Source organism: Euprymna scolopes, chromosome 29 (assembly GCF_053919585.1).
Source record: "Euprymna scolopes isolate OS-2025 chromosome 29, ASM5391958v1, whole genome shotgun sequence".
Taxonomy (NCBI): domain Eukaryota; kingdom Metazoa; phylum Mollusca; class Cephalopoda; order Sepiida; family Sepiolidae; genus Euprymna; species Euprymna scolopes.
The window spans coordinates 60,542,721-60,558,106 of NC_136510.1; the positions used below are offsets into that span (position 1 = coordinate 60,542,721).

The following is a 15,386-nucleotide window of genomic DNA, read 5'->3' on the forward strand; positions in this document are numbered from 1 at the left end:
AGAAAAAAAATCAAAAAATAATCTGCTGGTACTGAAAGTCATGAAAAGAAAAAAAATCAAAAAATAATCTGCTGGTACTGAAAGTCATGAAAAGAAAAAAAATCAAAAAATAATCTGCTGGTACTGAAAGTCATGAAAAGAAAAAAAATCAAAAAATAATCTGCTGGTACTGAAAGTCATGAAAAGAAAAAAAATCACAGAAAAATCTGCTGGTACTGAAAGTCATGAAAATAAAAAAAATCACAAAATAATCTGCTGGTACTGAAAGTCATGAAAAGAAAAAAAATCACAGAAAAATCTGCTGGTACTGAAAGTCATGAAAAGAAAAAAAATCACAAAATAATCTGCTGGTACTGAAAGTCATGAAAAGAAAAAAAATCAAAAAATAATCTGCTGGTACTGAAAGTCATGAAAAGAAAAAAAATCAAAAAATAATCTGCTGGTACTGAAAGTCATGAAAAGAAAAAAAATCAAAAAATAATCTGCTGGTACTGAAAGTCATGAAAAGAAAAAAAATCAAAAAATAATCTGCTGGTACTGAAAGTCATGAAAAGAAAAAAAATCAAAAAATAATCTGCTGGTACTGAAAGTCATGAAAAGAAAAAAAATCACAAAAAAATCTGCTGGTACTTGTAAGGTTTGCGTTAAGCAAGCTGGTTTTCCAATCCGACAGCGTGTCGCCGTGAACGAATGTAAACACATAATGGCGATTCGCCTGTCCTTTTATAAGGGGGATAACTCCACTTATGCAAAGTCTGAGCGAAAGGGCGATAACTATTTTCTGGCCTCTACATGCCCCTCCCCCTCGTGACCACAAAAGCAAGTTGTTGTGGTCATCTTTTATGTGGAGAAATACTCGTGTGATTTCCCCCGCATTTGCGGCGACAAACCCCTTGGGGCTCTCGTCCTCCGACTTGACGGTTCCCTTAACGGAGGAGGACTGTATTTTTGGGTATCTCCTCCCGTGGTATCTTCCACTTCCATTTCTTCCTCATGCTCGCTTGGGGATTCCGTGTCGGCGTGTTGTTCCACCTCCATTGCCTCCTCCGGAGGTTGTGCCTGTGGGGTCTCCACATTTATAGGTGGGTTCGGGATTTCTTGTCTGATGTTACGAGGGCCATCCACTACGGGGTGTATTCTGTGGAGAAACCGACGGTTGCGCAATGTCACTCGATTGCTTCCATCGACCCGGACTTGGTACTGTCGGTACCCCTGGGTCTCCACGATTCTCCCCGTCTTTGTCCATCGACGTGGGTGGTTCCCGTCCTGGTTCTGGATCTGGACGTAATCTCCTACCTGGAGTTCCCGGAGTGGGCGACAATGTTGGTTGTAATACTGCTCGTTCCTCATGTGTCTTTTGGCCATTGCCACTTCACTTAGTTTGCCTATTTCTGTCCACTGTTTTTGAACCTGGTATTTGTCCCGCAGGAAAGGAAGGTGATCTTTAATGACCCGACCATACAGCATCATGGCCGGGGACATGTCCAGATCTTGGACAGGCGTGTTCCCATGGGTCAGTAGTGGTCGGGCCGCCCGATCATGGCACAGGCGTCCATAACTGTCCGTATTGTCCGCCGGTATACGTCTCGCGGTTTTGACGGCTAACCCTGCGCGGCCGTTGCCTTGGGCATAATGCGCTGATGAGGTACGTTTTCGTATGCCCCAATTCCTCAAAAAGGAGTCGTATTCCTGGGATTCAAATGGTGGTCCACCATCCGACGAAATTTCTTCCGGTACGCCGTAGGTACAGAACCAAGTCCTCAAGGTATCGCACACTGTCTTGGCTCTTCCCGACGTCATTAGGGCCACTTCAACCCATCCCGTATACCTGTCTGCGTATAACATAAAGTGTTTACCCTGCATCTGGACGAAGTCAACCACCACTTGTTGGAATGGAAATTCCGGGTCTGCTGGGGCATCAAGGGTTCCCTGGGCTGAGATGGTGCGATTTCATTGCACGTGCAGCACTTGGCTCTTGTTAGCATCTAACCCTGGCCAGAATAGTCGTTGTCTCGCATTCGCCAGCATTCCATTCACACCCTGATGAGCGGAATGAAGAGATTCCAATACCTCTGTGCGGAGTTGTCGAGGTATTAGGATTTTGTTCCCCTTGATGATCACTCCTTCCAGGCAATATAGCTCCTCACGCATAGGCCAGAAGACTCAAACTCTGTTTGGGATATTGTTACGTGACTGGGGGAAGCCATTTTGAATCAGTTCTTTCAAAGTCCTGCATTCTTCGTCTGTGGCTGCCGCAGCCACAATCCTTCCCCATGTGATGGCTCTTAACGTAGTATCATTCTCGTACATTGATGTGAAGGCGGCTTTGACTGCGGTGTCAATGGATTGGTCCTGGTCTCTTGGTGGGGTGCCCGCTGGGTACCGAGATGCACAGTCAGGGGCCAAGTTGAGTTTCCCCGGTCGATGTTTTATCTTGAATTTATACATGAGTGACTTTTCCTTGAAGTTTAACAGGTGTGGGTTTTTTATATTCATCAGGGCTCGGTCTGAAAATATCTTTATGAGCGGTAAGTGATCCACTGTAATCACCAAGTCTGGGTATCCGAGTATGAACATGCGGCATGATTCCAACCCATAGATCAGAGCCAAGGCTTCACCTTCCACTGATGCATATCGTGATTCCGCGTCATTGGTAAAACGGGATCCCGCCAGGATGAGTTTCCAATGGCCATCCTCACAACTCATGTTTAATTCCCCCTCACATCTACAGTGTTTTTGAAACATAAAATACGATATCCCTGTTTTGCTGTAGTCTGTCGCGAGTCCTGTTGCTCTGTTCATTTCGAACGTTTGGATGCCTTTTTCAATTCTTTCCACTATTATTTTTTTCGACTTTTGGAATACCTGTTCCAATGTCTCATCCCAATAAAATTTCCTGTCCTTTGTTTTCAGCAACTCTCGGAATGGGGCCATAACTTCCACTTGTGAGAATGCATAGGAGACTTGGTTTATGAGTCCGAACCAGGACCTAACCCCAGTAATATTTGTCGGGGTGGGGAAGCTCAGGATGGCTTCAGTCATTCTTCTTGTGGGTTTGACCCCGTTCGCTGTTACTTGAAACCCTGTGAACTCCACTTCCATGTCAGCAAAGTGAAACTTGTCTGGGTTAAACACAATCCCTCTATTGGTGCAGTGGTTTATATATTCAATTGTGTGCCAGAATGAGGATTCCATTGAGTTGTCCCACAGGAGACTGTCATCTATACACCGAGTTTTTCGAGCCATGTCCATGGTGATATCATCAAATCGACGGGTGTAGCCATCTCCTGATCCATGGAATCCTTGAGGAGCTCGACAGTACCTGTATCGACCCCATTCAGTGATGAACATGGTGGCGTTTCGTGCAGCTGGAGACAGCGGTAAACTGTGGTAACCGTTCCACGCATCGAGTACAGTCTTCCTGGTATGTGCAGGTATTACCGAGACCTGATTGAATGGGGACGAAGTGTGGTGCGTCTCCCTCATGGTCGCCTCCTTCAACTTTTGTAAGTCCGCCGTCCGCCTTGGGGATCCATCCTTTTTTGGTGTGACCACGATTCTCGAGCACCAAGTAGTTGGTGTGCCTACCGGTACGGGTTCGATTATCCCCAGTGCCACGTCACGGTCTATATCTTGTTTCACCTTTTCCTTCCAATGATGGGGGACAGGTATTTGTGTGTGGATTGCCGTCAGTGTCGCATCTGGGAGGAATTTTATTTCTAAGGGTTTACCCTTCATTACTTGGAGTGGTTGGTGTGGACAGGTATTGAATGCGCTGGCCTTGAAATGTTCCTTTAGCCATTGCTCCAATTTTTCTCTGTTAATGTCGGTTGGCTCCAATGGGATTGCTGCTGGTTTCTTCAGAGCCGGTGCTCTGCGTGGACACCCGCAAGGGGCCATCTCTTCTGTTTCCGCTGAGCTGCTTTGCGATAATGATGTAGGAAAATTGGATGGCAATAATTTCAGCTCCTTAAGTGCCGTTTGTGATAAGTAGAGCTCGGATGTGTTGTCAGACACATACACTGCCTGTCGTGTTTCTCTTGATCCCACCTTAATATGTAAAAACAGAACCCCCTTGATGTGTAACTGGCTATTTGTTATACCCCTTATCCGATGGGTAGTTGGAACCAAGTACCCATTTGGGTACCCGAGGAGTCCTTGAATCTTGGGGCCAACAGAGAAAGTTTGGGCTCCTGTGTCCGCAAAGGCTTGGATGGCGTGGGTGCTCACTTTCATCGGCTTCTTTGGCACCCTTCCAAAGGTCGCATGGCACTTGTTCATTACAGTTACCTCTGCTGTAACTGAGGGGGGCGGTTCTGGAGCGCCCACCTGGAACTGTTTCCCATTCCACTCAAGGTGAGGAATGTTTGCCGGTTGTCTCTCATTGTGTCTGTGAGTAGGGGTTTTATCCATGGTGCAAAACATGAACGACTCCCCGCTTTTTATAGCCTCCGTTTTGGATCTATTAATTTTCCGGCACACCTTTTTAATGTGCCCTACTATTCCACAAAAGTGGCACTTGAGTTCCACTGCTGGGCAATTTTTCTGGTTCATCGATCCACTTCGGTGTGATGTTTTACCGCAACCGTTGCACGGTTTGGTGTCCCGTGGGGTCGACAGGGCCTTTGCCTCATGCATTTGTTGTACTTGATTCGACCTTTGTACCCCAGACATCACGAGATGTTGTGTGGTATCGGAAAAGTGTGGAGTTGCTTCGTCTGTTGCCTCCAGGCAAACCAACCGTGAAAACTTTAGATCCAAGGTAGGAAGTGTAGCTGCCTCTGCCAGTACCCTTCTCTGGTGTTCGATATTTCTTATCGAACACCAGAGAAGACGATGAAGACGAGAGCAGCACTGTCCCCCTTCGCAGAAGCACCCGACGGTGGTGATCGCCCCCCCCCCTGCCGTCTCTGTGATCATGAGATCAGGGGGGAGTGTGGAGAAAGAAGTGGCTTACTGTTAAAGCGGCTGCGCGTTTGTGCCTGCAGAGCACAAATTGAGAATCAAGATGGCGCCTGCAGGCTTTTATGTGGAAAAAAGTCTCGGGGAATCTCGGAGAATCTCGTACCTTGGTTCCATAAATAACGAGGAAAGGAAAGCGGGAGGACAGACGATTTTTAGTCACTAAAGCAAACGGACATGTGTAAAAGAAGAGGTAGAAGAAAAGAGTGTTGTTAACGAAACAAACAACGACTCGGTTGAAAGTAGAGTTGTAACGAACACAGATTTTGAACAAGAAGTGGACAGATGGATTGAGGACGGAATACTGTTGCTGTGAATGTATGACATCAAATCGGGCATCTTGCCATTAATGGCCGTTCTGCAACCAACAAAAGGAAAGGTCAGACCAGTACTATATTTCTGAGAATTGAACCGACACGTCAGGTGCCATACTGGGGGTGACACTATAGATATATACAGTGAGACCACAAGAGAATGGAGGCAAATGAACGGTGCCTCTAAGTTGGTTGATCTAAAATCTGCCTATTTGCAATTCCACATTGCCAAGAAACTCTGGAAGTACCAGTTTGTAAGATATAAAGGCAGAACCTACTGCCTTCCGACGGTGAGGTTCGGGCTGAACTCAGCACCCAAGATCATGTCAACCATTCTAAGGAAGATTCTAGAAAGAATGGGGAAAGGAGATGGCGCCGTGAGCTCATATATCGACGACATCTTCGTGAATGAAACTTTGGTGACTGTAGAGGAGGTCATGGTTCACTTGAAGAAGTTCGGATTGGTCGCCAAGGCACCAGAAGAATTCGATGGGGAAGCGGCTTTCTGACTAAAGCTGAAACGAAATGCGTCGGGTGGCCTGAAATTTCAAAGGAGAAACGTGATCTCACAAATGAAAGAAGAGCTCAACAAACGGGAGCTTTTTTCGATATGCGGCGGGCTGTTTGGGCATTACCCCATTGCCGGCTGGCTTAGACCAGTGTGCAGCTACATTAAGAGGCATGCCGATGGGATGATAGAGTGCGAGGAAGAATGACCGCCTTGATTGTAGAGGTCCTGAAAGAAGTGGAAAAGCAAGACCCAGTTTGGAGAATGTTGAATGTGCCGCGGACACTAGATGGAGTCGTGTAGTGTGATGCAAGCGGTATTGCAACAGGGGGCGTCTTGGAAGTGGGTGGAGTGGTTGCGGAGAATGCGGCCTGGCTAAGGAAGAAGGACGATACTAGCCACATCAATGTAGCAGAATTGGATGCAGTTACCAAAGGAGTGAATCTGGCCTTAAAATGGAGCCTGCGCAACATCTGTGTGAAAACAGATTCTGCCACTGTGTTTGCTTGGATGAAATCGATGATTTCACATAACAAAAGGATAAGGACAAAAGGGGCAGCAGAGATGCTAGTGAAGTGCAAGCTCGGGATGCTGGCTGAGCTGATGCAGGAGTTTTCTTTGAAGCTGTGCATAATCATGGTAGCCTCTAGAAGAACAAAGCGGATGCTCTCACAAGAGTGAGAAAAAACTTGCTTGTGCCGACAAAAGAGCATATTGCTGCAGTGACTTATCTGGATAACTCTGACGTGCAAGAGTTGCCCAATCTGCACCATATGGGGGTAGAGAGGACATTGTACCTGGTGAGAAAAGTTGATCCGAGTGTCCCAAAGGAACAAGTGAAGCAAGTGGTCAGGACTTGTGACAAGTGTCAGTTAATTGACCCTGCTCCAAGTGTGCACGAAGCTGGAGAACTAGGTGTGACTGGGACCTGGGAAAGATTCGCCGTTGGTGTCACCCATTACAGGGGTGGGCTTTACATGACGATAATCGACTGTGGCCCCGGCGTTTTGCCCTTTGGAAAAGGCTGCAAGGTCAAACAGGCAGTGAAATAGAAGCAACTCTTGATGTGGTGTTTCTGGAGCACAGTCCCATGGAAGAGCTTCTAACCGACAACAGTACTGCATTTAGATCGGCAGCAGTTGCAGATGTGCAAAAGAAATGGAATGTCCATCAATTCTTTAAAGCTGCCTATTGACGCAGTGGCAATGAGATTGTGGAAAGAAACCACCAGACAATAAAGGCAGTGGCAGAGAGAGGGAACACCTCACCTGAGCAAGCGGTCTATTGGTACAATATATCGCCTAGATCAGGGCAAGAGCAAGGAACATTTCCATACTTATCAATATTCAAGTACTCCTGGAGGCATCCTAAAGTTGAGCCAGTAAGCAGGGAGATGGAGACAACAGGGACCATCAAACTCGGTGATGAAGTATGGGTGAAGCCCCCCGGGGCACGATGTACCACACAGTGGAGCAGAGGACGCATAACTGGGAATAACACTTGCAACAACATTGCGGTAGACAGAGTACCAAGACATATTCTTGATATCAGGCCAGTGGAAAATGAAATGGTGGAAAGCGATGTGCAGCAGGAGGATAGCGAGACACCTCAGAGACCAACTAGGGAAAGACGACCATCACAGTGGATGAGGCTCGTTGTTTAAAGTTAGCAGAAAAAAAAGAAAAAGGGAAAAAAATCAAACGAACAGAAGTCTTACCGCGTGTGTGTCGGGTGAGGTTGGGCAAAAGAGAGAGAGAAATCAGGATGGCGGCCATACTTTTAAGTCACGCGAAAACACAAAAATCATGCGAGAGACATGTATAAAAGGAGTTGACAGGTTAGGTTGAGGCGAGGTAGAGAGAGAGACGAAGGTTGATGACAGTGGTGATCTCGAACCCGGCGACTGTTGGTTTGCAAAGACGAATTATTTTTTTTTTTTTATTTCTTTAATTTTGTTGTCCTAAACCAAGAACACTTCACCATTTATACATACTATTTGGAAAAAGAGAGCCGTTCTGATGAACAGAATCGAAATTATTGCCAAATAGTAGGGATTTTCCTTTTCCAGAACCTTGATTTTGACCCAGATATCTTAAAATTAAATTAGTTTAAAAATAATGACTAATATTTGTACCAATGTGGATTATGCTATCAGTTGCATTTGCATTATTTGGATGCATTATGTCGTATTTGTGTTGTATGTGTTCAATTGCATTTGCGTAAGTTGTATGCATTCAGTTGCATTTGTGTCTGTTGCATGCGTTCGGTTGTGTTTGTATTAGTTGTATGTGTTAAGTTGCATTTGTGTCTGTTGCATGCGTTCGGTTGTGTTTGTATTAGTTGTATGTGTTAAGCTGCATTTGTGTGTGTTGCATGCGTTCGGTTGTGTTTGTAGTTGCATTTGTGTGTGTTGCATGCGTTCGGTTGTGTTTGTATTAGTTGTATGTGTTAAGTTGCATTTGTGTGTGTTGCATGCGTTCGGTTGTGTTTGTATTAGTTGTATGTGTTAAGTTGCATTTGTGTCTGTTGCATGCGTTCGGTTGTGTTTGTATTAGTTGTATGTGTTAAGTTGCATTTGTGTCTGTTGCATGCGTTCGGTTGTGTTTGTATTAGTTGTATGTGTTAAGTTGCATTTGTGTCTGTTGCATGCGTTCGGTTGTGTTTGTATTAGTTGTATGTGTTAAGTTGCATTTGTGTCTGTTGCATGCGTTCGGTTGTGTGTGTATTAGTTGTATGTGTTAAGTTGCATTTGTGTCTGTTGCATGCGTTCGGTTGTGTTTGTATTAGTTGTATGTGTTAAGTTGCATTTGTGTCTGTTGCATGCGTTCGGTTGTGTTTGTATTAGTTGTATGTGTTAAGTTGCATTTGTGTCTGTTGCATGCGTTCGGTTGTGTTTGTATTAGTTGCATGTGTTAAGTTGCATTTGTATCTGTTGCATGCGTTCGGTTGTGTTTGTATTAGTTGTATGTGTTAAGTTGCATTTGTGTCTGTTGCATGCGTTCGGTTGTGTTTGTATTAGTTGTATGTGTTAAGTTGCATTTGTGTCTGTTGCATGCGTTCGGTTGTGTTTGTATTAGTTGTATGTGTTAAGTTGCATTTTGTGTCGGTTGAATTTGTGTTTGTTGTACGTGTTCAGTTGCATTTGCATTAGTTCTATGTGTTCATTTGCGTTTTCATCAGTAGTATGTTTTCAGTTGTATTAGTGTTAGTTATATGTGTTCAGTTTAATTTGTGTCAGTTCTATGCGTTCAGTTGTGTTTGTGTAAGTTCATGTTGTATGCGTGTAGTTGCATTTGTGTCTGTTGTATGCATTCAGTTGTATTTGTGTTGGTTGTATGCATTCAGTTGCTATTATGTCTGTTGTACAGGTTAAGTTGTGTTTATGTTAGTTGTATGCGTTTAGCTGTGTTTGTGTCTAAATTATACATTCAGTTATGTTTGCATTAGTTGTATGCATTAAGTGTCATTTGTGTTAGTTCTATGCATTAAGTTGCATTTGTGTCTGTTGCATGCATTCATTACATTTGTGCTATTGTATGCATTCAATTGTGTTTGTGTAAGTTGTATGTGTTCAGTGCATTTTTGTCTATTTTATGTATTTAGTTGCTTTTGTGTTATTTTTATGCATTCAGTTGCATTTGTGCCTGTTGCACACATTCGGTTGCATTTGTGTTAGGTGTATATGGTCAGTTGCATTTGCATTAGTTCTATGCATTCAGTTGTGTTTGTGTTAGTTCTTTGCGATCAGTTGCATATTTGTGTTGTATGCGTTTAGTGGCTTAGGTGTTAGTTGTTTGCATTTGGTTTCGTTTGTGTTTGTTGTATTCATTCAGTTTTATTTGGTTCTTTTGTATGTGGTTAGTTGCTTGGGTGTTAAATGTATGCATCTAGTTGTGTTTGTGTAAGCTGTATGTGTTCAGTTTTTTGTGTCTGTTGTATGCATCTGTGTGCATTTGCGTTAGTTGCATATATTCTGTTGTGTTTTTTTTTGTTTTAGTTGCATAGGTTCACTTGCATTTGTGTCTGTTGTATGCATCAAGTTGTGTTTGCATTAGTTGTATGCATTCAGTTGCATTTATGACTGTTGTAGCATTTGGGTCTTTTATGTGTCTAGTTGCGTTTGTGCTAGTTGAATGCTTTCGGTTGCGTTTATATTAGTTATATGTGTTTTGTTGCATTTCTGTCTGTTGAAAACGCTGGGTTGCGTTTTTGTTAATTGTATGCATTCAGTTGCATTTGTGTCTGTTGTATGCATACAATTGCATTTGTGTAAATTGTATGCGTTCAGTAGCAGTTGGGTTTGTTGTATGCATTTAGTTGCATTTGTGTCTGTTATATGCATTCAGTTCCGTTTGCATTAGTTCGATGCGTCAGTTGCATTTGTATCTATTGTATGCGTTCAGTTGCAGTTTTGCCTGTTATGTGCATTCGATTGCATTTGTGTTAGTTGTATGCATTTACTTACATTTTGGTATGTTGTATGTGTTTGGTTGCGTTTGTGTTAGTTGTATGTGTTTAGTTGCATTTGTGTCTGTTGTATACGTTTAATCCCACTCTTGTTGGGCACTTATCAATGATACCACAGTTATTTTAAAGATTTAATTAAAATTAGACAAATTTATTTGCACCTTGTTCAAAGTAACACATTCAAAATTGACATACATGATATAAATGTAATACATCAACAAATAATGTAGAGTAAATAAAAGTTTCAGCTATTTTCGGTTTTCGAAAGTTATTGTATATTATGCTTTTGCATGATACGGATATTTTCTGTTGCATAAGCCACTACTAACAAGTTTGGAGTTGTGTGACATTGTCAATTTAGGAAGCATTGTAATTGCTCAACTTTCCATTACATATGACACTGAAAAATTCCCATGGAACAGCAAGTTTTATTTGCCTAAATACAAAATAAACTCATCTACATTTATCGTATCTCTTCTCTACTATTATATAAAAGGAATTTTGTGTATGTGAGTTCGTTTCTTATGGACTCGAAAACGGCTGGTACGATTTTTTAATGAAATTTTACAAGAATGTACTTTATCTGCTTGGCAGTGTTTTTAGATAGGTTTTGTATCAGTATGTCTCTGATAAGTATCTATAATCCAAAAAAATTTCACCAAAGAAGGAATAGGCGATTTGGACCAAAGTTAACACCTTACACAGCCTAATATCACTTAAGAGTATTTGAGAAGTTTTATTACCACATAAGTCGAAAGGCCCGACATAAAATCAACAGTAAGTTCTTTGATATAACAGAAGCACATTCAAAATGGTTTTTTCTATTTAAAGTACAATTGCACTGTGACGTTATTTTTTAAGCCATTATACCGCACAAGCAGTAAGGCCAGGCATATAAAATCAACAGTAGGCTCTTTGATATGGCAGGGACGTATTCGAAATAAATGCTTCTGTTTAGAGCACAATTGTACCATGATACTTGATTTTTGCATTTTCAACTTTAATTCACACCATATAATTTTATAAAATCAACATAGGTTCTCTACAGTGCAATGTACACTGTAAATGTATTTTGGACTATGTCACTGCAGAGAGGCATGTGAAGCTTCCTTCTAGTGCACTGCGATGTATCCCCAACTAGAGCAGGCAATCAATTGATTTGATAGAAAAATGGCAATTTCACCGATTTGATGACAATAAAAATATAGGAGTGTAAAATATTTGTTGATCATCATTCAATTCCGGACAACGTCGGGTTTTCCATGCAATATTTTAATATATACTTACTAATTGTTATTGATATTTGCATAAAAAAATAAAGATTTTTACTTACTGCAAGCTTTTAGATATTCATCAAAGTTTTCATTTTTGACGAGTTTCCATGAACCTTCAAGTTTGCTCATAGCTGTAAAAATGATTAACCAATAAAACAAAAAAAGGGAAAAATCTTAAAGATTGGAACAACAAATTATATCAAATACGAATGCAAATGAGAACAATAGGAAAATCCAGATATAATGAAATAATGTGACTTTGAAATTTTTTTTTTTTTTTACTCTTATTCATTTCAACAAAGACATATTACCTCTTGTGCATAAGGGGATACTATTTAAGACCATGTCTAGTTGGGCACTATGTAGGAAGTTCAACAGCGAAATGTTTATTCAGATTACATTTAAATGTCTGCATGTTAGTAGAGTAAGGGACGCAAGAAACACTGAGGAAATTCGAAGGTCTAGCAGTTCTAGGGAAGAAACTATTATTATTATTATATACTCCTCTTGATATTTATATCTTATTACTTATTTACTTTGCTTCCGGTTATAGCACATCAATCCTTTTGGGGTTTACAACTATTTCTTTTTACAAGGGAGTTACCACTTATCAAGGCCTAGATGTCACTTGAGGATACGGAATGGGGTTCTACACTATATAAACCATGTTAGTCATTTATCGAGCAACTGGAATGTATACCACATACCTTGTTTTTTCTTCTCTTACATAGCCGTGTGTCACTTGTGTTGATAATGTAGGAGCTATTAGATTGAAGATTCTTTTTTGGACTTTCTAAGAGGGAGAGACTAGTAGTAGATGCATTGATCCATATGTGGCCACAGTACTCCATACATAGATGAATGATAGTTTTGTAGAGATACAGCATACTTTAAGGTGTGAGTAGTTTCCTAGTGCAGTGGAGTGAGCCCACTTTCTTTGCAATTTATGCAATGTTCCAATTCATATTGCTTGTGAATGCCAAGGAGTTTGAATGATGAGGTAAAGTGTTATTAGTCATAGCAATGATGGTTGAGGTTTCTTGTAATTGCTTAAAGGGAAGAATCTTTGTCTTAATAGCATTAAGTATCTGACAGCATAGACACGGCACTGTCCCTCAACACTAGCGCACAAATAGATGTATTTGGTGACTTTAATGTCCACCACAAAAACTGGCTTGGATTCTCTACTTACACAGATGCAGCGGGCAGTATAACTCATAGCTTCACTATATCTCACTCCCTATCACAAATTGTTACGTTTCCAACCCGTTTCCCTGACCAGGAAGAACAACACTCATCACTTCTAGATCTGTTTTTGACCACAGTTCCCGATGACTGCATAACAAAGGCCCACAGCCCACTCGGGAACGCTGATCATGCAGTGATAATGGTTGAAATCGCCCTAAACTCTAGAGCCAAAACTGAAGAGCCAATGCTCAAAACAACGAGATATTATAAAAAGGCTGACTGGGAAGCCATCAGGGAACTACCCCATGGAGAAATATTTTTTCTCTCCCTGCTGAACAAGGTGCAAACGAGACCACTGACTGGTTCAAAACTGCAATCGAAGCGCATGTTCCCATGCGGAAATTTTATAGTAAGCCCCACTCTCCCCAATGGTTTACGTCGACTTGTGTAACTGCCATTGCTCAAAAGCAGCATACATACCGAAGGTTTAACCGACATAAGTCCAGTTCAAACAGACTGAAGTATATAGAAGCTAGAAATAACGTTAAGAAAGAAATAGCGACAGCTAAGAGAGAATTTACGGAAACCACTAAAAAGCGCATCGAAGCACAAAAACTAGGAACTCGAGACTTCTGGAAAATCTACAACAGTGTAGTAAACAATGGGCAATCAACGATTCCCCCACTAACCAACAATCACGAGGTTGTCTCCTCCGCAACCGACAAGGCTAACATGCTTGCCAGTCGGTTTGCCTCAAACTCCACACTGGACCCTTCCAACCACCCCCTACCTGACTTTCCTATGCGGACAGACGCCACGCCAGACGATCTGAAGACCACCCCTGCTCAGGTGCATGCTATCATAAAAAACCTTGACACTTCAAAAGTATGTGGACCCGATCTTATCTCAGCTGTGCTATTAAAAAAGTGCTCAGCCGAAGTAGCTCCAGTTCTCTCCAAACTCTACAACAAATGCCTTAATGAAGCTTGCTTTCCGGGCTGTTGGAAAACTGCTTCTGTTGTACCAGTATTCAAGAATTCTGGCGAAAGGACTGACTCATCAAATTATCGCCCCATTAGCCTCCTCCCACTTTTTGCCAAAATATTTGAGACCATAATTAACCATGCTCTAGTCCATCATCTTACAGATGCTAAACTTCTGACTGACAAACAATATGGATTTAGACAAGCCCGTTCCACAGCAGACATCCTAACTGTGATCTCTGAACGTATATACCATTTACTGGACAAAGCGGGGGAGGGCAGAGCGGTAGCTCTAGATATATCTAAGGCTTTTGACAGGGTATGGCATGAGGGTCTCCTCAGGAAAATCAGATCATACGGTATCACTGGTAGAATACATAACATAATCAAATCCTTCTTAGATAAGAGAAAAATCCAGGTTGTCCTCGACGGTTGTACATCTAAACAATATGATGTAAATGCGGGGGTGCCCCAGGGTTCTATCCTTGGACCTCTATTGTTCCTGATATTCATAAATGACCTCCCCGACAAAATTGCCTCTGAGATGGGTATATATGCTGATGACACTACACTCTATCGCAGGCACGACAGGAAGATGAATGAACACATTTCTAAAGAAATGGCAGAAACACTAGAGGAAGACCTCCAATCTGTGGTGGAATGGGGACAAAAGTGGTTGGTCGCGTTCAATGCTGCCAAGACTAAACTAGTTTCATTCAATAATTACAAGAAACCCTCTCTACCACCTATAGCAATGGCCAACGACTCTTTATCTGAGAGTACATCTTTCAAACTCCTTGGCCTAACGTTCACAGGAAACATGAGTTGGAACAATTACATTGAAGGCATTGCCAGGGCCGCTGCAAGAAAGGTGGGCTCTCTCTACCATGCTAGAAAACTACTAACACCCGAAAGTATCCTGTACCTCTATAAGGCCACCATTCGCCCATGTATGGAGTATTGCTGCTGGTACATCGGCTACTAGTCTCTCGCTCCTTGACAAGGTTCAAAAGAGAGTCGCAAACCTGATAGGCCCTGAACTGGCATCTAAGCTTCAGCCTCTGTCCCATCGACGAAATGTTGCATCCCTCTGCCTTTTCTACAAGTATTTTAGTGGTGAATGCTCTGACAAACTGCAATCACTTGTGCCCCCACGACGTGAGCACCCTCGACAAACCCGACAGGCTACTAAATCCCACCCCCACACTATAGAGATCCCTAGATGTAAAAGATCTTTTTACTCCAATAGTTTTTTCCCCAGAACCGCTAGACTTTGGAATTCCATTCCAGCTCCCTGCTTTCCCATCAGTACTGACGTTCAGAAGTTCAAGTGTAACATGAACCGACATCTTGCTGCCCAAATCCCTACATAGTACCCCAGTAGTTGTTGCCCCTGTTAGTAGCCCCCTACACCAAAGTGGCAATTTGCCTTGTTTGGGATGAAAATGTAATAAAAAAAAATTTAAAAAAAAAAATTAAGTATTTTGTAAGGTTTTAGTCATTGCTTTAGATATGTGCACATTCGTTTTTCTTTCGTTTATTGTGTGGTGTTATCAGTGAGCATATTCATCTCCAACACAGTTTTATCAGGAATTATAAATTTATTAGGAATAATGAAGGGCCCTGCTGCATGCTCACAATTATATCATGCTGTTGGGATGTATGACCATTGAAGACAACCTGGATTATT

General features: G+C 42.1%; 2 protein-coding genes across 3 annotated transcripts in view; one reads left to right on the plus strand and one right to left on the minus strand.

The window, feature by feature from the left end:
• The window catches only part of LOC145252660 (uncharacterized), a 684,850-nt gene that overhangs the window by 360,218 nt on the left and 309,246 nt on the right, over positions 1-15,386 (plus strand). The gene's annotated exons all lie outside the window — the stretch shown is intronic.
• LOC145252661 (fatty acid-binding protein homolog 6-like) overlaps positions 1-15,386 on the minus strand; it is a 175,998-nt gene that overhangs the window by 69,601 nt on the left and 91,011 nt on the right. Inside the window, exon 2 of the mRNA XM_080112434.1 lies at positions 11,585-11,656. Within this exon, the coding sequence (XP_079968560.1) occupies positions 11,585-11,654 (70 nt within the window). The 5' untranslated portion in view covers positions 11,655-11,656. The remainder of the gene's footprint in view (positions 1-11,584; positions 11,657-15,386) is intronic.